The sequence below is a fragment of the Gorilla gorilla genome, chromosome 4 (genome assembly GCF_029281585.2).
Source record: "Gorilla gorilla gorilla isolate KB3781 chromosome 4, NHGRI_mGorGor1-v2.1_pri, whole genome shotgun sequence".
NCBI lineage: Eukaryota > Metazoa > Chordata > Mammalia > Primates > Hominidae > Gorilla > Gorilla gorilla.
Genome location: NC_073228.2, coordinates 174,314,452 through 174,335,328, shown reverse-complemented (window position 1 = coordinate 174,335,328; position 20,877 = coordinate 174,314,452). Strand labels below are relative to the sequence as shown.

Here is a 20,877-nt window from a genome sequence, read left to right as displayed (position 1 = left end):
GCAGTGTGAAAACAGACTCACACATCCATAATATAATAATTACCACCACGAATAACACCATCCCCATCACCAGCATCACACCACCATCACAAACATCATCACCACCACTACTATCAAAATCATTATTATTGCTATGACCATTATTGTCATCTAATACTGATCCCCACCACGTATGCACTGCCTTATAGCTTACTAAACACATTCATATTATCTCACTAATCCTCATGACAATCCAATGAATTGATACCATGATTGTTATTGTTTAACAGATGAAGAAGCTGATATGCAGAAAGGAGCTAAACAATTTCTTCAAACCACACAGCTCCTAAACGGTAAGCTAGGACTGGCCTTCAGTTCTATTTCACCCAACACACCATATCTTTTTCTCTTCATCAGCTCTAAGCTGTTATGGAATGGCCTCCAGTGTGCTATGTTTTCACACCAAGCCACAATCTTTGATGTTCGTATCTTGTGAATATGCTGTTGGCAAGTGGGGGAGATCCTCAAAGTCATGACCAAGTTTCTCTGCCACATGAATTCTAATTAAGGAATCCCAAGTCTTTGTGCATCTCTGTGAAATATCAGTTCAAGTCACCAAGTACCAGTCTTTTGCCCAGTACTGTCCTGGGATGCTCGAAGATGCTCAGAAGGGAAGAAAGAAAGGTCCAGGTCTCTGAGGAAAGGTCACTCTTGCTGGAGAGTCAAGCGTGTTTACAGGGAATGATGATAGAACAGTTCAAGGTAATCAAAGGCTAAATCATGGGGACAAATAGTAAGTTCCCTGGGAGAGGAGAAGGAGGAATCAAATGTAAGCTGCAGTGATCACGGGGAGACACTTAAGGGGACAAGGGTGGCGGTGAGAGGGCACAGTCTCGATCCCTACTTGCTTGGTGCTTTCCTCATCCTTGCTGTCCACTACCTCCTAGGACCTTGTCCCATTCTCCTGAACATGGACAGCCTGACTCTGCTCCTTGCCTCCCACTTCTGATGGCATCCTCTTTCTGTTAACATCCTCCAAGTCACAAGCATACAAAACATCACTCTCAGTTTTTATTTCTTTCCCCTTCTTGTTGCCTGCCTCTGTGACTTTGCTTATCCTTTTCCTTCTGCCTAGAACTTCACTAACCTACATTCTTGCCTGGGCCAACCCCTAGCTCTTTTGTTGAGCTCTAATGCCGCCTCTTTCGGCCATCTTCTCTAATTCTCCAGCCCCTGCCCCTCAGATAGAGGTGCTTTCTCCATCCTCTGAATCCCCACAGTGTTACATAATCTATAATGTCCTCTAAATGCTCAGGTCCAGCCTAGTCCAGTGATTCAGCATGCAGGCACTGGAGGCAAACCATCTGGGTTCGAATCCTGGCTTTTCCACTTATGAGAAGTGAGACATTGGACATTTGCTTATGCCCTCTAGTCTTCAGTGTCCTCATCTGGAAAGGGTCTAGTAATAGTGCTCGCTTCCTGGGGATACTGTAAGGCTGACATAAAACCAAGTTGCTAAAGTGTCTAGCACATAGCATGCTATAGGTTTGCTGTTAATATAATGATTATGGACCAGAGAGAAGTTCCTTGGGGACAAAGACTGTGTCCAACATAACTCTAATTTTCCAGTAGCTTCTTCTTCAGGGGAAGGCAGATGGGAACCAGACTTGCCTCCAGCAGAGGCTACATGATATGGACCTACATATAGAGTGGTCACTTAGCAAGGGAAAAACCAGGGAGGACGGAATGGTAGTACCAGGTGAGAACAGATGCAATAGGCAATCGGGAATGACAGAGGGTCCCTGAGAAGATCAGGACAAGACTCAATGCTCATTGTAGTCCCAGGTTTTCCTACCTCCTCTTATAATGCACCCTGAGGACATATCAAATCATAAGACGCTTCTAGGAAATGAGTGAGGCCTGCATTTGGAGTGTCAACATCAAGGGCTTTGGAAGTGGCCAAAGCTGGTGTGAATGCTGTTCTTCCACCAGGCATCGGGGGACTTGGGCAAGTCACTTCTTCCCAAGCCTCAGTTTCCTCATCTATAAAATAGGGGGATCAGTGCCTGTCTCTCATAGTGTGAGATTTCATCTGTTACATGGGAATAATCATACTACCTACCACATAGGGTTGTTGTGAGGATTAAATTAGCTTAATGTACCGAAAGCGCTTAGAGTGGTACTTGGCACAGATTGCTATATAAATGTCACAAGGACGATTTAAATGTTATGTTTGTTACTGTTGTTATTTTGTCAACACCCTGCACAGTCCTTGGCATGCAGCAGGTGCCCAATACAGATCGGTTTTTTTCCTTTTCCTGTCTGGTTCCAACTCCAATGCTGAAATACCTCACAGGCACACTCAAGAGATGCTTAAAGCACTAGCAAAGTAGAGGCATCAAAAATTGTGTTTTGAAAGCATATTTTATTTCAGAAAAGTCACTAAAGTAGTCAACATGGGAAAAATCCAAATTTGGCAGACTTCCTTAGACTTATTTTACTGTTTCTCCTTTGAAATGCCTGTGTAGCCCTTGGTGGGGTGAGGCAGGGCGGGGCGGTGGTGGGAGGACCTGATCATTTTAGTGTTAGGGCCTACAGGGCTTAAAGTCCTAATCAGCCCAGGGCTGGATGTATGCAAAGAGGGAAGAAGACAAGTGGAGCCCCTCGCTGCCCTGATTTCGATGGGTGGGGAAGCCTCCTGAAGACACCCCTGCTGAGTGCACGATTTGGACATCTGGGAGAGTCATACATGGGCGAATCCCAGAGATGGAGAGAAAGTGCAGCCTCAGCCACACGGATGCAAATGTGCCAGCTTCCCCCAGGCAGCTGGGAGCTTCATGGTCTCCACCAGAACATCCCTCACTCTGGGTCCAGGGTTGGCATGGGTGAGGAGCTGATGGGGCCAAGAGGAGGCTGTCATTTTCAGTTCCTGGGAGTTGGGAAACTAGCCGTAACTGCTCAGCCTCTTCCTGGGGCTCAGAGGCTTGCTTGTCCTGGATATGCCCTCCAGCTGCAGGCAGGAGCCCAGGTGGTGGAGTGCCTCGCAATCAGATCCACTTCAAGTCCTTGCTTACTAATCACTAGCCAATCAAGAACCTCCCTGCATCTACGTTTCCTACTCTGCAAAGTGAGAATAATAATGAAACCATTACAGGACTCCTACAAAAATAAAAAGGTTACTTTTTTGGGGGATCCCCACCAACAGAGAGGTCCTACTAGACCCCCTGGAAAAGGCATTTGACTTTCATTCCCCAGGCCCTACCTGTGTCTGTTTAGACTCCTACTTCAGTCACATTTTCTGGCTTCAAATCCCACACAAAGGCTCTGCACATAAACCAGGCTGCCAGCCTGCTCTGGGATTCTGAACATTATCAGTGAAATCCATTATGCAGGCAAGTCTCTAGTTGCAGTCCACATGGCTCTGTCCTGCACCCTGTTCTGGCCCATGTTCTTAGAAGCAACTTAGATAAAGACCTAGAATGCCTCCTTATCATATCTTCAGGTAGCAGAAAACTTGGAGGTACAGCTAAGATGACGGCTGGTGGAATCAAGATTCAGGATCTCTCTTGGCTGGAATAACATTTAAAATGAGTAAACTAAAACTTAATGGGCGTACATCATCCTGCACTTCTTTGTTGTTAAAAAGAAAGAGAGAGAAAGAAAAACAGACAAGCTTGATTGCAGAAATGCAAATCTGGAAATCTGACTTCTTAACAATTTATATGAGATGACCAGGGCTGGGGTTCAGATGTCAGGCCTAACACTTGAGCTGTGTGATTGTGGGCAAACCACTCACCTTTTCTGGACTCTATTTTCTTATTTGTAAAATAAGGCTTAAATCAGAAGTCTTCAAAAGCCTCTTCCAGCTTGATATATAATTTTGTATAATACAATACACATAGTTCCATAATCTGTACTTTAGGCCAGTATTCCTCAGACTCCAGTGGGCATATAAACCATCTGGTGATCTTGTTAAAATGCAGGTTCTGACTGGGTAGGTCTCACGGAGTTGAGGTTTTTTTTTGTTTTGTTTTGTTTTTTTTTTTTTTTTTTTGAGAACAGAGTCTCGTTCTGTTGCCAGGCTGGAGTGCAGTGGCGCGATCTCGGCTCACTGCAAGCTCCACCTCCTGGGTTCACGCCATTCTCCTGCCTCAACCTCCCGAGTAGCTGGGACTACACGCACCCGCCACCACGCCTGGCTAATTTTTTTGTACTTTTAGTAGAGACGGGGTTTCACCATGTTAGCCAGGATGGTCTCGATCTCCTGACCTCGTGATCCACCAGCCTCGGCCTCCCAAAGTGTTGGGATTACAGGCGTGAGCCACCGCGCCTGGCCGGGACTCCGTATTTCTAACAAGCTCCCAACTGATGCTGAGGCTGCTGGTCGGAGGAGCACACTTTAAGTGGAGTAGACCCAGATAGTAACAATTTACCTTTAGCGCATTCTAAGTGCTGACCGCTGCATCTTACATGCATGACTGCATTTAATCCTCATAACAACCTGGGAGGGAATTATCAACAATACCTTCATTTTCTAGATTATGTAGAGATGAAAGTTCACAGAAGCGAGGTAACCTGCTCAATGTCACACAGCTAATGAGTTGCAGAGCCAGGATTTGAATTCTAGGTCTGCCTAACCAGGAGTGTATGCTCATAACAACCATACAACATACGCAGGTGATTCGGGCCAACATGTGGCTAAGGAGAGAAAGGAGATGAGCAGTAAGGTACTTGCAAATGTACTAGCAAGTTCTTGTGTTTTTTTCTTAGCAGTGATAACCACTTGTAAACCGACGGATCTCCTTGCCCACCTGGACTGTGTGAAAACTCTGATCCTGGTCCCTGGTTCTGAACGTTTGCAATTCTAACATACTTGGAAGATATTTAAACACTCTATCTTCACTGACAGGCAATGATGGCTATAACAAAGAGAGAAAATTTTAGTTCACATAAATGATTAGAGCAGAGGAGAGATGTTTAATCCTATTAATGAATTTGCTAATTGGCCTTCTGCCCCCAATCATTTCATATTCAGGCTTCCACAGTGTTAGATGAAATGGAAACAGATCTAGGGGGAGGCGGGGTTGGGATGGGGCTAAAAGCATTTTGCTCAGGGCCTGCACGTAGCTCCGTTGTTCCGTGTGGCTAATGAGGTGCTTCAGTCTATCCTTGAATGCCTTCTCCCCAACATCCATGCACCCGTTTTGACTGTTTTTCTACTCAGGTCCCTAAGGTTCCAGAGGCAAAGCCAGGAGGAGAGGAGGTTAGTATGGCAGTTAGAAGCTCAGGGTCTGGGATCACCCAGAACCAGGCTCTGCGATTCCCAAGCTCTGTGACCCTTAGTAAGGCACTTCCCTTTTTAGAGCCTCAGGTTCCTCAACTGCAAAATAAGAACTGTAACAGCATCTTGTCCTCCAGGGTTGGGGTTAATAAAATAACACAGGAAAGAGCCGAGCAAGGTGCCTAGCACTGGGTGGAGGCCAGAGTCATTTGAGCTAGTATTATTATCCTTCCTGGCGGGTGACCTGCATTTTCATACCTCACTGTTGGGAATTGCTTTTACCATCTAAAGTTGACAGCTTCCCTTAGGAATCACCAGAGAAACTGCTTAGAATGCCAGTGACCATGGATATGGTGGCTCGGGATCTCAGAGGGCTGGAATCAGAGGCCACAGCTCAAAGGGATGGGGAGATTACCAAGGGTAACACCATCATCATCCAAGTGGAGCAAGGCAGAAGGAAGGGGCCTGTCCTGAGATGGGACAAAAGGCAGCAGCAAAGCCAGCACTGCCAATTCACCTGGTGTGCAGCACCATGTTCATTTCCTTCTTGGCCCTCACGTGGCCCTATAGGGAGACACTGTCATTGTCCCCATTTTTTAATTTTTATTTTTTTTGAGACAGAGTCTCGCTCTGTCATCCAGGCTGGAGTGCAATGGTGCAGTCTTGGCTCACTGCAACCTCCGTCTCCTCGGTTCAAGTGATTCTCCTGCCTCAGCCTCCTGAGTGACTGGGATTACAGGAGCATGCCACCATGCCCGGCTAATTTTGTATTTTTAGTAGAGACGGGGTTTCACCATATTGGCCAGGCTGGTCTTGAACTCCTGACCCCGTGATCTGTCCACCTTGACCTTCCAAACTGCTGGGATTACAGATGTGAGCCACCATACCTGGCCCACTGTCCCCATTTTATAGAGGAGGAAACTGAGGCCTGGAAAGGCTCAGCTATGAACCAATGAAAGGGAGTTCAATCCCAAGACTCTCTTATTTTAACTCAGTGCTCATAGCTATAATGCAATCCTACTTCTAGCTTCCTGATTTGAGTGGAATGTGGTTCCTACTTCCCCCCACCGCACCAATGAGGCTTTTAGTCTGGCCTCGAATAACAAGATTTAATCCAAAGTACTACTCCCATGGCTGGGGTACGGGAAGCTAGCAATATCCCAACTGACTACCACTACTTCCAGAAGGTGACCTATTTAAAATACTACCCGGAGGAAGGGGAAGCATTTAAAGAGATGTTTCTCTGAAGGCCCTAGGACTCTTAGGCTCTCTCTCTCTTTTCTAAAAACTGTTCCTTCCCTGCCTAATGAATGGGAACATCAGCTCCACGGCCATTATGCAGAATTTTGCAGAGCTTCTCCCCAAGAGCAGACCTGGATTCCTCATCTGCACTGCCGCATTCCCACACCGCTCAGAGCCATCAAGAACGCACACTCTGGCCCATCCCTCCTTACCTCCATGCCGCCAGCATCCATCAAGCCTGGGTGCAGTGTCAGGCCTGACAGAGGCCCTGGGATAAGACTCAGTGCCTGAAAGCTAGTCAGAGAGATAAATGTGTAAACCCATAATGACAGCCTCATAGTGTGTTCAGAATTGTAGTGAGGGGAAGCAGCAGCAGCTATGAGGAAAGAGAGAAGGCAGAGATGTGCTCTGCCTACAGAAGCCAGGAAAGGCTTCCCAGAGCGGTGGCATTGAATGAGGCCTTGAAAGATAAGTAGGAGTTGGCCAGGTGAATGAGGTGATGGAGGAAGAGGGAGGATGAGGAAGCCAGAGTGGATCTTAGGCAGGGAAGCAATGCTGAAGGACAATTGTGGGACTGGCTAAGTGAACAAATAAATGAGTGGATAAATATACAGATTCTGATCTCACCCAGGCAAGGGTAAACGAACCTGAAATATAAGGGAAGACAAGGGGAATCACTGTGAGTCAGTCCCTACTTTTGTTTCAGCAAAAGAGTGAAAACTTAGAGACATCTCCTCACCTTCTCCAAAGACACTATACACCTACCAGTATCCAAAAAATTACCAGGACTCTTCTTGACTGAATTTATATTTTTCAACTTTGGGGAAATGACTATCAATGCTCTTTGTGAAAAGATAGGCTGTTAATTACAGCTGTTCTGGCACTTCATCATTCATTCATTTATGGACATATTCATTCATTCATGTGGTCATTTATTCGATCATCCTTTCTGTCATTCAGTTGATAATTCATTTGTTGCTTCATTCATTCACTCCTTTACTGCTTCCCCCGTTCATTCAATCAGTCATCTTTTCACTTATTTGTTAAAGCATATGCTCACTTATTCACTTACAGATTTACAAAGCATTCATGGAGCAAGGCCCTTCCAGGCAGACAAAGAGGTCTAAGCCTTGGCCCTTTTCCAGAGACCAAGTCAAAACAATCCCACTGATTTTAGGCAGTAAGTCCTTCTCCTCTGTCTTCCATTCTTTTCCATCTCTCTCTTCCTGTTTATCTTGAGCTCCATTGAGCTTCTTCTGGGATTGAGGGACCAGAACTGTGCCTGGTGCTGGGTGTGGGTTCCTCATACCTTTGTGATTATGAGGGAGTGGGAGTAGAATCACTGTTCTCAGCACTTTCCTGCTAAATGGTAAACAGATTCGGTACATTTCATGGACAAAGTCAATTCAAAGCCAGCAGACTGAACAACAGAATTCATTCCTGGCAGAGGGCTGGTAACTGAAATTCCAGTGGGAAGCTAACTTTTCCTGCAGGGTCTGCAATTCTAGCAAATAATGGAGAGTGGCCAACCATCCCATTATTTGTAGTTTACTCTAGGAAAATTTTTATTAAGTACCTACTATGTGCACAGAACCAAGCAGAGAGTTGTGAAGGATGAGTTAGACGAGCTCCTACCCCCAAGAACCCTGACCTCTGGTGGTGGGGAAAGGGGGTTAACACCTCCATTGATTGTCTAATTCCAAGCACGATTGTGAGTCATAAGAAAATGTACACCTTAAAAGAATATGGGAATTCAGATGGGAGAAATCACTTCTCTCTAGGGCTTGGAGAAGGCTCCCTGAATATGGAAATTGCTGAGTGAGGTCTTGGAATGTCGGTGGAATTTTAACTATTAGACAAGGCAGCAAGGGGTGGGGTGGGAGAGCATTATAGAATTAAAGGGACAGGCAAAGATGCAAAGATGGGTAAAGGCCAAAGCACAAACATTTCTATACATCAGGATTCTCCTTTTGCAGATAAAGAAACTAGCATTTACAAGGTGAAATGACTTGCCAAAGGCCTGCCCCTTGGGTTCAGGACTATGTGACAACACGGCTACTGCTTCTCTATGCCTCTCTGTCTCTTGTCACTCTCCCATATCTTTAGGTTGAAAATGCTGCCCTGACCAATAAACCCTAAACCCAGTCTCATCAGGTACACTCTGCTTCCATAAGTTCCCTGAGGTGCTTATTGATCTAGGAGCAAATATGGGACTATCGGGAACATTCCCATGTTTGGCCCTATATTAACCAGTACCCTATTAACTCACCATGTGGCCTTAGAAAAAGCATCTGATAGCTATGGGGTTGAGTCATAGCTCACCTATGCTATGACTATTCTGGAGATCCGAAGCTCAGCCCTTTCAGAAGGTTCTGCATGCTTGCACTCGGTCATGGAGGATTTCTAACCCAGCCACCCCTGTAGTGTGGGATTATTTGCTTCTAGGCAATTCTCTGTTGAGACGGCCTTGGTCTAGTGATGTTGTCCCTAAATTCTCCTGCCCCGCTGACAAGCCCAGCAGCTGCACCTGTATGGTCCTCCTCTGGTTCTCCTCAATGCCCTAGCCTGTCTCACTTACCCATTCAAGGCCAGGAGCAGTGTCCTTGGTGTGTCATGCACATGCAAAACTGCTAGAGTCAGAAATTCTATCTGGGACTGGGATGCAGAGGCTGAATCCCAAAAGCAGGGCTCTTCTACTTTTAATTAAAGACATACAAAGATCCCAAACAGAGAGAAGGACAGGAAATGAACCTGAATATTTTTATTCAGTGGCATGGCTCTTAAATTACTTTAGATTTCTGTTGCCTTTAGAGAGCGCTCCCTGAACACCCAGGTTGGGCTGGATATCTTCTTGCAGCACTAATCATGCAGAGTTTTTGCCCTATTTAAAAACTATGTATGTTTCTAAATTGTATTATCAAAGCATTCAGGATTTTAATTGAGCAGGCTTTGATGTTTTCAGGACAAGCCACAGAGTAGAGGTCAGTGAGGGTTGAAGCAAGGGACGAGCATCTGTGTGCTGGGGTTTTTGGTCCTAGTTATCTGGATAGGGTTGGATAAGGTTTCCAGAAATGAGCTGTTAAGGCTCTCAGATGTACTGCCTACTTCGAAAATGGCCTTACTCTGGACATTTGGAAGCCCCAAACAATAGAGCCATAAATTGAATAGTACCTAAAATTTGCTGACCGCTTATGTAGCAGAGACTGTGCTAAATGCTTGACTTGCATGATCCTTGAAATCCACACAACACAACAGCTATTTTAAGATGGTAACTACTACTATCCCTGTTTTATAGTTGAGGAAAACAAAGCTTAGTCATACAGCTAGTAAGTGGCAGAGCCTGAATTTGAACCCAGCAGGGAGACTGATTCCTGAGTTGAAAAATCCCAACTGCTCTCTTCTGGTTGCTTCTAATTAGATCTGAGCCTCACATCTCTGAGATCATAGCAGCAGCTCTGGTGAGAGCATCAACCATAAAAATATTAGAATTTGAGAACCAAATGGAACCTGAGGAAATGCTTAATGTAAGTTTCTCCCTTTACAAAGAAGAAACCGAGGCCCCAGTGGGGAAAAGTGACCCGGCCAGGATAGGATCCCTGACCACCAGCCTCCTCAGCCAGGGCTTCCTCCAGGTTTCCAAGCTGCCTCCCATAGAAGGGTCTTCTGCTGATTAGCATTCCACTATGCAAGGCAGTGAGATGACTGCTTCGGGGGCAAATACCTGGGGGAACATATGCAACTGGACCCCTGGACAACTCACGCCAGTGGGCTTTGTGCAGGAAGGGCTGAGTGCCCAGTGCTTCGATAGCTTGTCTTGGGAGTCCACCCATTGGCCCCGAACCTGCTATGAGCCTCAAACGAACATTGTTGTGAGGGTTAAATGAGAGTTGTTGATAAAACACCTAGCATTATGGCAAGCACACAGTAGGGACACACTGAATGCCAGTACCCCCTCTTCTCTTTCTTAGAATCTGAGGAGACAGAAGCAAAGACCTTTGTACTTTGGGAATCCTGCAGGAATTCATCCAGGGTGAATTCCTGGATGTTTGGGGCAGGAGAAGGAAATGGTAGACAGCAATGTCTGAGCTCTTACTCTTTTCCCAGCCCTATGCACGGAGCTCCCTATTCATCATTCATTTGATTCTCACATCCTTACAACAACTTCCTCTGGGTCCCTGGTGGCTGCAGCCAACACAGTATATGAGGCAGAGTCCCCCCTTCCTCTACTTCCTACATACCCTTCCCTCTGGGAAGTAGCATACGAATTTCATGGATGAACAACTGAGGCTTAGGGAGGTGGGGGGGGGGGGACTTTCCTAAGGTCCCAGAGGCAGGGAGTGATGGAGCTGGGATTCACACCCAGACTCTACTTGACTCTAGGGCCTGAGATCTTTCTGTGACACCCAGCTCCCAGGACAGCCACAGGCATTGAAAATATTTAAAAACAAGCCCCTGACTTTCCTGTCCCCACAGTCCCCTGGCCTCTGAGACCGCATGGTGGTCAGACAGATGATGAGGGAGAAGACCTAGATTTGGTGCTGAAAATTGTCCCCAGTCAAGCAGCATCCCAGGATCTGTGAGAGGTGAGGCTTAGAATGTCAAGGCCTTGGGCTGAGCTTTGCAGACCTGTTCTGGTCAGGACTGGTAACAGGACAACCAGTCCCTTCCTTGCCAGCAGGACATGTAACTCAGCTGGACAAATGGGCCAAAGCCTCTTCCTATGTTCTAGGATGTAAATGCCAACCCACCTTCAGCACCTAAGATCTGCACCCAGAGATCTCTTTCCTCGGGGCTCAGCCAGCCTGATGCCCCTGGGAGCTGGGCCAGAAGCTGGGACCCCTTCTTCCAGGGGGTTTCAAGGACAGCTTACTTATGGAGATCTCTGTGGTTCTAACCAGGGTGAGACCAACCAAGTTCTACGAGGAGACTTAGTGTTCACTTGGGGTCCCTTACCCCATTACACTTCTACTCACTATCAGGCATGTAGGGTAGGAGCTGTAACTCCCACCTGTATCCAGGATGGGGGCTCTGATGGTAGAATTTGAATGTTTAAGTGTCAAGCTACTTAAAATCTTACCACTCGTAGTGACATTTGAACATTAAACAAAACAAAACCCATCATTTCCCGTTTCCTAACTGCTTCCAGTCTCTTTATTCCAACAACTAACTTTTGAACTGCTGGTAAGGAGACCTGCATTGTCCTCCAGGGCCCAACACACTGGTTCCAACTTCACCTGGACCCATTTGAGGACTCTCCCACGGATGGTGAGATCAGCCATGCCTCGGCTGGGGACAGGTGGTGATGGAACAGCGTCCAGGCAGAAGAGACTCCACGATATTATGCTTTTTAATTCTTGATGTAAGCTCAGCTCGCAGCCAGCCCTTCACAGTTGCTCCTCCTGACTCCTGGAGCCGCCAGGACATGAGGCCTGGGAGTTTTACCCCTGGCAGCAGCTGATTCCTTTTGGCTTGCAGAGGTTTTGGGGGTGCAGACAGAGCACTCTTCCTGATGAAGGGACTCGCAGGTCTGCACCTGGCATAGCCGCCTAGGAGGAGTGTGGGAGTGTGGCAGCACCCTCACTGAGTGCTCAAACGCCAGCTGTCATGGGAATGGGAAGAGCTTCACCACACTTCCACCAGAGAATCCGGTCACCCCCACCTGTGAACATGCCGCTTCCTTCGGCTCCCAGAGATTTCCCCAAGAGGAGAGTCCCGGCACCTGGTGCCCCAGAGGGGTCCAGTTGCCGCTGGGGCAAACGTCCACTCCGGCTCCCTCCTCTGGGTGTTCACACCAACCCTCCCGCCGATTTCTCTCTCCTTCGGATACAAGCACCTGTCCGGGCTCCTCGTGGAGAGGAGAGTCCAGACTAAGGGAGGCAGGTGGCACAGCCCACCTCGGCGCCTAGCACCCCCAAACCCAGACAGGGGAACAAAAGGAAGAAGGTGGCTTACCTTTCGAGGGTCGCCTTTGTTTGGTTTGCAGAGATGAGAAGGTGCCCATGACGGCCCCCATGGCAGCGAAGACTTGTGTGCGAGTTGGGACCCCGGGCCCGGCCCCTCCCCTTCCCTGGAAAGAAATCCCCGTGGTTTGTCTACTCTGAATTGGAGGAGAGAAAAGCGCCCGGCAGCTCGCCTGCAGCTTGGTATTCAGCAAGCGTGGAGCCGAGGCTAGGAGGCTTCTGGCTTCCTTCTTCAGCCCCGCACATGCAGGGACTCAGGGCTAGCCGCTCCCCGCGAGCCTTCGGAACCGCTTCCCCGCGCGAGGACCCGGCCCGGCGGTTCCCTCGCCCAGGGCCGAGGACGGTGCCCTGAAGCCTGCCTGGCACTGGACACGGGGCCAGAGCGCCCGCCCGGCCGAGGCTGCCGAGCCAGCGCCGCGTGCGGTGCGGGAGCCGCGGTCCGCCCGCCCCTCCTGCCGCACACTCGGCTCCCCTCCCGGCGCTCGGGCTGGGTCTCGGAGGGCCGAGTACCAATCATGAATGAACAGAGCCCGGACCGCGCGGCGCGGAGCCACAGCGCGCCCGCCTGCTGCCTGCTGCCTGCTGCCAGCGCTCGGGGCGAGAGTCTGAGCGGCGGAGGGGGCGGCGGAGGGGGCGGCGGGCGGGCAACTACGGAGGGGCGGGGCGGGGGCGAGGGCTGCACGGTGGGGGCGGGGGACGCCCAGCCCTGCGCCCTCACCCCTGCGCACCCTCATCTGCCGGGGTATGTGCGGGAGCCCCGGGAGCACGTAACCCTAAGAGACAGACCCGGGGCCAGGCACCTGGCTGATGGGTGAGGTTCAGGGGGCAGTAGATTGGCCCCAAGGAGACTCTGTGTGTGTGTGTGTGTGTGTGTGATGTGCGCGCGTGCGTGTGTGTGTGTGTGTGTGTGTGTGTGTGTGTGTTCCTGTGTGTGGTGCATTGTGATTTCATTCGACTTCAAGGGAAATCTTATTTAACCCACTGCCTGAACTCATGGGGAGGGGGAAAGTCTGCCCCACCCAGAAAGGGGTGAAAAACACATCCAAATGGGTGGTCATGGGAAGAAGGTGCCGTCCTGCTCCGCGGGTCCTTGAGGGTACTGCAGAATCCTCCCATGGCAGGGCCCACCTTCTACTGACAGGGAGTTGGGGAGGAGAAAGGAGCCCTCAGCTCCTCTGGGCCCTTACACTCTCATTTTTCTTTTCCTTTTTTTTTTGAGACGGAGTCTCGCTCTGTTGCCCAGGCTGGAGTGCAGTGGCGCGATCTCTGCTCACTGCAACCTCTGCCTCCCAGATTCAAGCGATTCTCCTGCCTCAGCCTCGGGAGTAGCTGGGATTACAGGCGCCCACCATTAGGCCCAGCTAAATTTTTTTGTATTTTTTAATAGAGATGGGGTTTCGCCATGTTGGGCTGGCTGGGCTTGAACTCCTGACCTCAGGTGATCCACCCGCCTTGGCCTCCCAAAGTGCTGAGAGTACAGGCGAGAGCCACCCCACCCGGCCTGCTCTCTCATTTTTCTGTTTCTTTCCTCCTTGGTTCTCCCTCTTCTCCCTTTCCAGCTCAATAATTTATTAGCCATCAGCTCCTGGGCACGGGTTGTTAGTGCTTGAAGGAGCAATGATTAGATTTAGGAAGCCATTTCCCTTCTGTGAGTGGCGTCTCACCCAATGGGCAAAGTTTGCGTCCCTGCCTGTGGACTCAAAGCCTTGTGGTGTTGAAATGCAAGGTTTGCTCCCTGGAAGGTGGAGGAAGAGCTTCCCCTCACCCAAGTCTGAGCTGCTTGGGTTCCCACTGAGACCCATTTTGATTGACACTGAGGATCCTTTGCCCAAGCTGCCCCCTACACTCCCACCCAGCCATTTTCTGTCTGCCACACAGATACACACCATGCTAGTAGTTCACAGAATACCCGGACGTATGGCCTCATAAACAAGCATGCATGCCCATAAAGTCCCACGAACACATGGGCGCAGGTCCTTAAGTCCGCACAGACATTGCTATTGTACACACAGACAGACCCAAGGCTCATAATACACCTACAGTTGCCCCCCACAAAGATGGAGAGACACACAAACACACAGGCATGCAGACGCACACACACAGCAAAACTGCATGACAGTCACCACATTCACGCAGGCTCAATGCCACATAGGCACAGAGTTGAATCCCCAGGATACAGGCCCCTTGAGAGCTGCTTCCTCTAATGCCAACCCATGAGCTGTCCCCTCAGGGCCACAGATGGCCAGTGACTTGGTCAGTGTCCTTGAATAGTTTTCTTCACCTATGCAGCATTTATTGCTTTTCTGCAATCCCAGCATGTGTCCTGTTTTGTGCAACAGGGGAGGGGCACTTACTAACATACTTCCTTTCCTTTGCATTGCCCACTGCTGTGCAACCACATTGTCCACGTGATGCCCACCAAACCCCTGTGAATTAAGCAGGTGCCTGACCATCACCACAGAGAGAAATTGAGGCTTACTTTGTGTTAGAAATTTGCCTGAAGTTGCCCAGCCAGGATGTGGGATTAGAACTTGGGTTCCAGGCCTCTGTCATGGTCTCCTGGGGAACCCCCGCTCACAGATGAGGGCACTGAGCCAGAAAGACCTGCTGGGGGTCCCACCAGATTCACAACCTCTGCTCTCCTAACTGCCAGCTCAGGGCTTGTCCAGGCCAGGGAGGCCTGGAATCCTGGAAGATGGAGCAGGGGCTGGTCCCTGCTTCCATCCTGCCTTCTCTGTTCGAGAAGAGGGCATGCGAGGCTGAAGCTTGGGGTCACTAGAGGACCCAGTGGGATATCCAGGATTCAGGGAACAGAGGAGAGCTCTTTGCTGAGGAGAAGGTGAAGCCACCCTGGGTGTCTTTGCCAACTTGTCAGGGACACCACTGGGTGAGCACCAAGCTACTTCCCCCTTGGGGCTCTGCTAATTTTCATGGTACCTGAATGACCATAAGGACAGCACTTGAGAGGTCACAAAAGGCTAGAATGTCATCCTCTCATTTCTGCTTCCCCACAACCCACGAAGAAGCAGAGTACAGACGACTTGCTCCATTTTGCAGATCAGAAATAGCAAAGTGCTTCTGGACGTGTTTGCAATTGGCTGCCTCTGAACAGTAGGTATAAAGTGAAGTCACCACAATAAAATCCAAACCATTGAACATGAATTATGAGGTCTTTTTTGTGGCCTGTGGCTTCTTCTACAAATCCTCCCTGACCCCTGGTGCTCCCTTTGTGGCTCAGCCACCCAGACCCCTCACTATTTCTCAGATGCGTGTTGTGGTTCTCCTTCAGGGCCTTTGCACGTGCTGTTCCCCTTGCCTGGAATGTTCCTCACCTCTTTCTCCTTCTGGCCACCTGCTGCTTACCCTGGAATATCTACTGCAGATGTCATCTCCTCCAGGGATCCCTCCCTGGCCCTGAGTCGGTGCCCTGCTTGTGGTTTCCATAGCACCCAGGGCTTCTTATCAGAGCACTCCTTACTTTGTTTCTCATTGTTCCTTTCCTTGCCTGTCTCTCCCTCTGGACTGTTTTAACTGCTTTACATACTGATTTAACTCTCTACTTTCTGCTTAATCTCTGGTTTCTGACAGGGGTGCAGCCAATCTATGCTGAATAAATGAATGAGTGAGTCACTTTTCTTTGCTCAGTGGCCCAGTTAGTAAGCAGAAACTGATGATTACCAGATCATCCTTGCCCCTTAAAGGAAGACACATGCTCTGCCAAGTGAAGATTCATTCATTCACTTATTTATTCAACAAATATTCATTCATTCGTGTATCTACCATGTACCAGATATTTACATGCACAATAGCTCATTTATTCCTGTGGACGCCTTGTGACATGGGTATTATTTGCAGATAAATACACACACATACGCACATGCCCACTGTACAATGCAGCCAACATCACCCATGAGATGCTCACAAAGAATGTGTCTAAGTAGAAGAACACAGGTAACTGTGAGGGGCAAGAGAGAAAGATGATGATAACAGGCCCTCTCCCTGCCTCCTGGGAACTTGCAACAGAGAGCAGAGAACTGCATGGGGAGAGAGGGAGTGACAGAATGAATGTGCAGAGGGAGTGCTGAAGAAGCCTCCCATCAGTCACCCTGACTGCAGGAGCCATTTGTCCTGTTGTCCCTGCCATGATGTACTCAATACAGTGACCTTGCCAGCCCCATCCAACCTGAGCTTCAGTGGCTGTTGCTCCCTTTACTCTGGAAGGTGAGCTAGCTCATGCACTTTCTCCAGCTCTGACCCCTCCCTCATGCACCCTGGTGTGGACTGAATGTTTGTGTCCCTCCAAAATCCCTATGTTGAAGCTCTAAGCCCCTGTATGGCTGTATTTGGAGAAGGGACCTCTAAGGAACTAATGAAGGTTAAAAGAGGTCATAAGGGTGGGGCCCTGATCTGATAGAGTTAGTGTCCTTACAAGGAGAGACTCCAAAGACCCCCCACGCACAAAGATATCATGTGAGCACACAGGGAAAAGGCAGTTGCAACACAAGGTGAGAGGCCTCACCAGACACCAACCCTGCTGGCACCTTGATCTTGGACTTCCAGTTTTCAGAACCATGAGAAAATAGATTTCTGTTGTATAAGCCACCCAGACTGGGGTATTTTTTGAAGGCATTCCAAGCAGACTGATACACAACCCCAGTGTCAATCCATGAGCTCAGAAAGTTCTGGACGCAAGGCCTTCCTTCTGCCATAAGCCTCTATATAGGACTCCTTAGGCAACCCCTCTAAGGTTGTTCAGGGAGGAAGGAGTGAGGTTGTCAGACCTGCAGGAATCCTATTAAAACATGCATGTGCTTGTCTGAGTTTATGTAACACACAAGCCCTGTTCTTTCCCTCCCTCCCCCTCTCCTTTCTTCCTCTCTGTATCTCTTTCTTTCTTAATTTATTTCTTCCTCCCTGCTGCTTCCTTCCTCCCTACTCAGTGCTCCCTCAGCCATGTTTCTTCTCATCCTTATAGACAATAGTAGTTCCTTCCAGGCACAGAGGTAGCATAGCATCAGATTGAGAGCATTAATTTGGGAGGCTGCTAGAATTGGGTTCAAACACTGAGCTTGCCCCTTTACTCTGAGACTGTGGGCATGATGAGTATGATCTCTGAACCCTGCTTTCAGCTTCTTGTGGATTACTTTCATAATTCCTTTAGTAACTGGTAGTGTTGCTGTGAGGGATTGGTGACATGATGTTTGTGGGGACCTTAGCAGGTGCCTGGCACATAGAGTGGCCCATTATTGAAGGTGGACTGCCCTATTCCTGTTGCTGTGGGCCAGACATCATGCTGGGTTAGAGGGGTATAAAAATGAGTAAGCCACAGCATTTCCCTCGGCTCCCATCTTTGCTCTTCATCTGTTTGATAGGAAATCTATTCTCAGGGTCCCCATCTGGTATTAAAAGACTCAGATTAGTTAAGGAAGGGAATGCAGTTGGCACCTGATTATGTGCAATTCAGCACTATGCTTGCTGCTGTCTTGTACCATTTCCCAAATGTTCTGCATGCATAAGTCTGGCCTCAAATAGACTGGGAGCTTTTAGAAAGCAAAGGCCGAGTTTCCTGCTTTGCATACCCCACCTCCACCGCCCCCATCCACCGCCACTCAGCCTGGCCCAGAACATCCTAAGTGTGCTACAAATACTCAAACTGAGATCCTTCAGGGCAGGGGAAAGGGTGTCATCATTTACCCCTGAGTTCATATGAACCCAATCCCATGTCCCCTGGCATGTACACCTGGCCCTTAGCCTCCTCATCTGTGAAACATGAACCCAATCATGTCAGGGGGTTGTTGTGAGAATGGGGTAAGATAAAGTAAAGGCAAAGCACTTGTCTCTCTGTAAAGCACTCTGCAAATGTCCTTTACTGTTATTTGCTTTGGGGCTCATTGGATCATTCATTCATTCATTTATTCAATGAATATTTATTAAGCACCATCTACCTGCTAGGCACTATTCTAAATATATGGATCAATAATGAGCAAGAAGAGGCAAGAGTACCTCCTCTCAGGAAGCTGGAGGTCTAGGGCTGAAGAAAATCAAATCATCTCCTCATTGCAAATTGCATTCAGGCTAGGAAGGAAAGAGTGGGGCAGTAAGTTCAGGGTAGCAGGTGCTTGGAGAAGCCAGGTATCACCTTGTGTGAACAGTGAAGTGATGACATAGGACATATAGGTCTTCAGAGGGCAGGGAAGTAGATATGAGTTTCAGGTCAAGAAGATCAGGCTTAAAGTCCTGGATTTGTTTTGTGACTTTGGGCAAATTATTTGACCTTTGAGCCCCTCAATTTCCTCATGTTTGCAAGGAGAACAATCTCAGCAATGTCGTTGGAGGTCGCAGGGTGAGGCTGAAAGTGATCGTGATTACAAAAGTGCCTGACACAGGGTCTCCCTGGCTGGAACACAGTCCTGATTCAGAAAACACAAACTCCATGCCTCACTTTCCCCTTCCAGTTCCCTTTGCTTGGACCTTCTCCCCTACGTCCCCAGGAGGAAGAAAAGACCTTTGAATAGGACTTGGGTTTGGGAGGCAGCTCTCCCTGGCTGCATCCTTATGCATCAAGCATGGCCTCATCTGTCCAGGTTGATCATGTTCTGGAGGGAGCAGGACTGATGTGGACTGCAGCGGAAGCTGGGGAAGCCGAGGCACAGGCTCTGCCCTTCATGTCCTGATGGATGCGCTGCCCGAGGATTCCCCCTGCACGCTTCTGCGCTGCCACAGTCTCCACCAGAGCTGAGATGAGTTCAGACAGAGTGCAGCCACCCACGCAGCTGGGACACTGGCGGTAAAGCCCTCCCAGTTACCCAGATCCTGCAAGGAGTGTGTGTGTGGTGGGGCGGGGGCAGGGGTAGTCAGGGAGAGGGGGAAGGATATTTCTGGAGACCAGGGAATTCATGGGTGCCAGCACTATGCTTGGTGCAAGGCAGATATTTCATGAATATTGATCAAATGGCTGTCTGGGGGTGGACGGAAGGGTGGATTGAAAGGGGACGGGTGGTTAGATGGATGGATTCAAATATGTTCTAACAAACTGTAAGTATCTGATAAAACCTGTGAACCTTTTCCCCCAGAGTTACCATGCTGCGTGAACACAAGCTCATGCTTGGTGTAGAATTTCAGACTCTCCCCAGTGAAACACAGCCTTGGACAGTTGGTGAAGAAACTTTGTCCTAAGGAGGAAAGGTTATGGTAAAGGATTTTATCCATTCATCCCTTAGCTGTGTGCCTTTAACTTCACTGATCCTCAGTTTCAACATCTATAAAATAGGTACAATAATTACGCCTATGTCTTAGGGTTGCTATGAGGATTAAATGAGTGGAAGCATTTAAGTGCTTTAGTGTGGTACCTGGGAGGTTGCAAGGCTCATGAAAAAGGCAGGTCATTAACATAATCACTAATCTTCATTCAATCATTCATTCACTCCTTCATTCATTCACTCACAACTTTGTGAGGGCATCAAGTGAGTGCCTCCTGTTCATCACACCTGAGCAGGGCTCTGGGGCTGTCTGCAGAGGTTGACGCTCCCTGCATTAGGGAACTCACAGTCTCAGGGCACTTAGATAAACAAGTCACTATAACATCCCAGACTTCACCGAGATCCCTCTCTAGCTCTGCTGCTGAGGGTCAAAGGCACCAAAGTCCTAGATACTCGGCAAGATCAGGGGTCTAGATCAGACTAGGAGGGTAAAGGCCATGGTGGAGAACTCAAGGGTGGAGCTGGGTAGAAAGGGATGGGAGCCGGAAGGAGTGGAAGTGAGACTTGAGCAGAGCAGGGCTGAAGTGGGGTGAGAGTGGCCCTGGGCAACCGCATTTCCGGGCCACAGTGGTGAGGTTGAGGGTGGACGGGCGAGACTGAAATGACGGGGACAGTGGAGACAGATGCTGCGGTTAGAATTCCTTGTCTTTCTAAAGTGTGTGCAAAACATGGATCCATAATCTCCTTGGGTAAATGTCCAGGAGTCGATGGTGTTTCCTCCCCTGCTTTAGTCTCCTGAGGTGATAGAATAATTGCATTAGCAGTGGTGGCCTCTGTTTATGGAGTTCTTACTGTGTGCCATCACATGCCTGATCTCACTTAATCATTTCAATAGCCCCATAAGGAAAGACTCTCATTGTTTCCTGTTTTATAGATGAGGCAGCTAAGGCACAGAGAGGTTAAGCAACCTTCCTGAAGTCACACAGTGAATAGATGGTGGAGCTGGCCTTGAACTCAGCTGGTCTGACTCCGGAGCTCACACTCTGCATGTAGCTCTGAGTCCTCCTGCTGCTCTTGCCACTGACTTCTAGCACTGTTTCTGTAGGGAGGCAGCAGTTCACTGGGGACTCACAGATAGGAGAGATGGATGCACAGGGGAGGGACAAGGGTCCCCAACCCTCTGAGTGGTGGATGATGCTCCCACCCATCCTTTTAG

The 20,877-nt window shown here is 48.9% G+C and overlaps 1 protein-coding gene across 3 annotated transcripts in view; it reads right to left on the bottom strand.

Moving 5' to 3' along the window:
* Positions 1-20,877, bottom strand: part of KCNIP1 (potassium voltage-gated channel interacting protein 1) — a 386,270-nt gene that overhangs the window by 220,756 nt on the left and 144,637 nt on the right. The window contains exon 1 of one of the 3 annotated variants that reach the window (XM_004042978.5): positions 12,455-13,073. The exons of 1 other annotated variant lie outside the window; for it this stretch is intronic. In XM_004042978.5, the coding sequence (XP_004043026.1) occupies positions 12,455-12,515 (61 nt within the window). In that variant the 5' untranslated portion in view covers positions 12,516-13,073. Of the gene's footprint in view, positions 1-12,454; positions 13,074-20,877 lie in introns of those variants that run through there. One more of the 3 variants, XM_004042976.5, reaches the window with a different exon arrangement.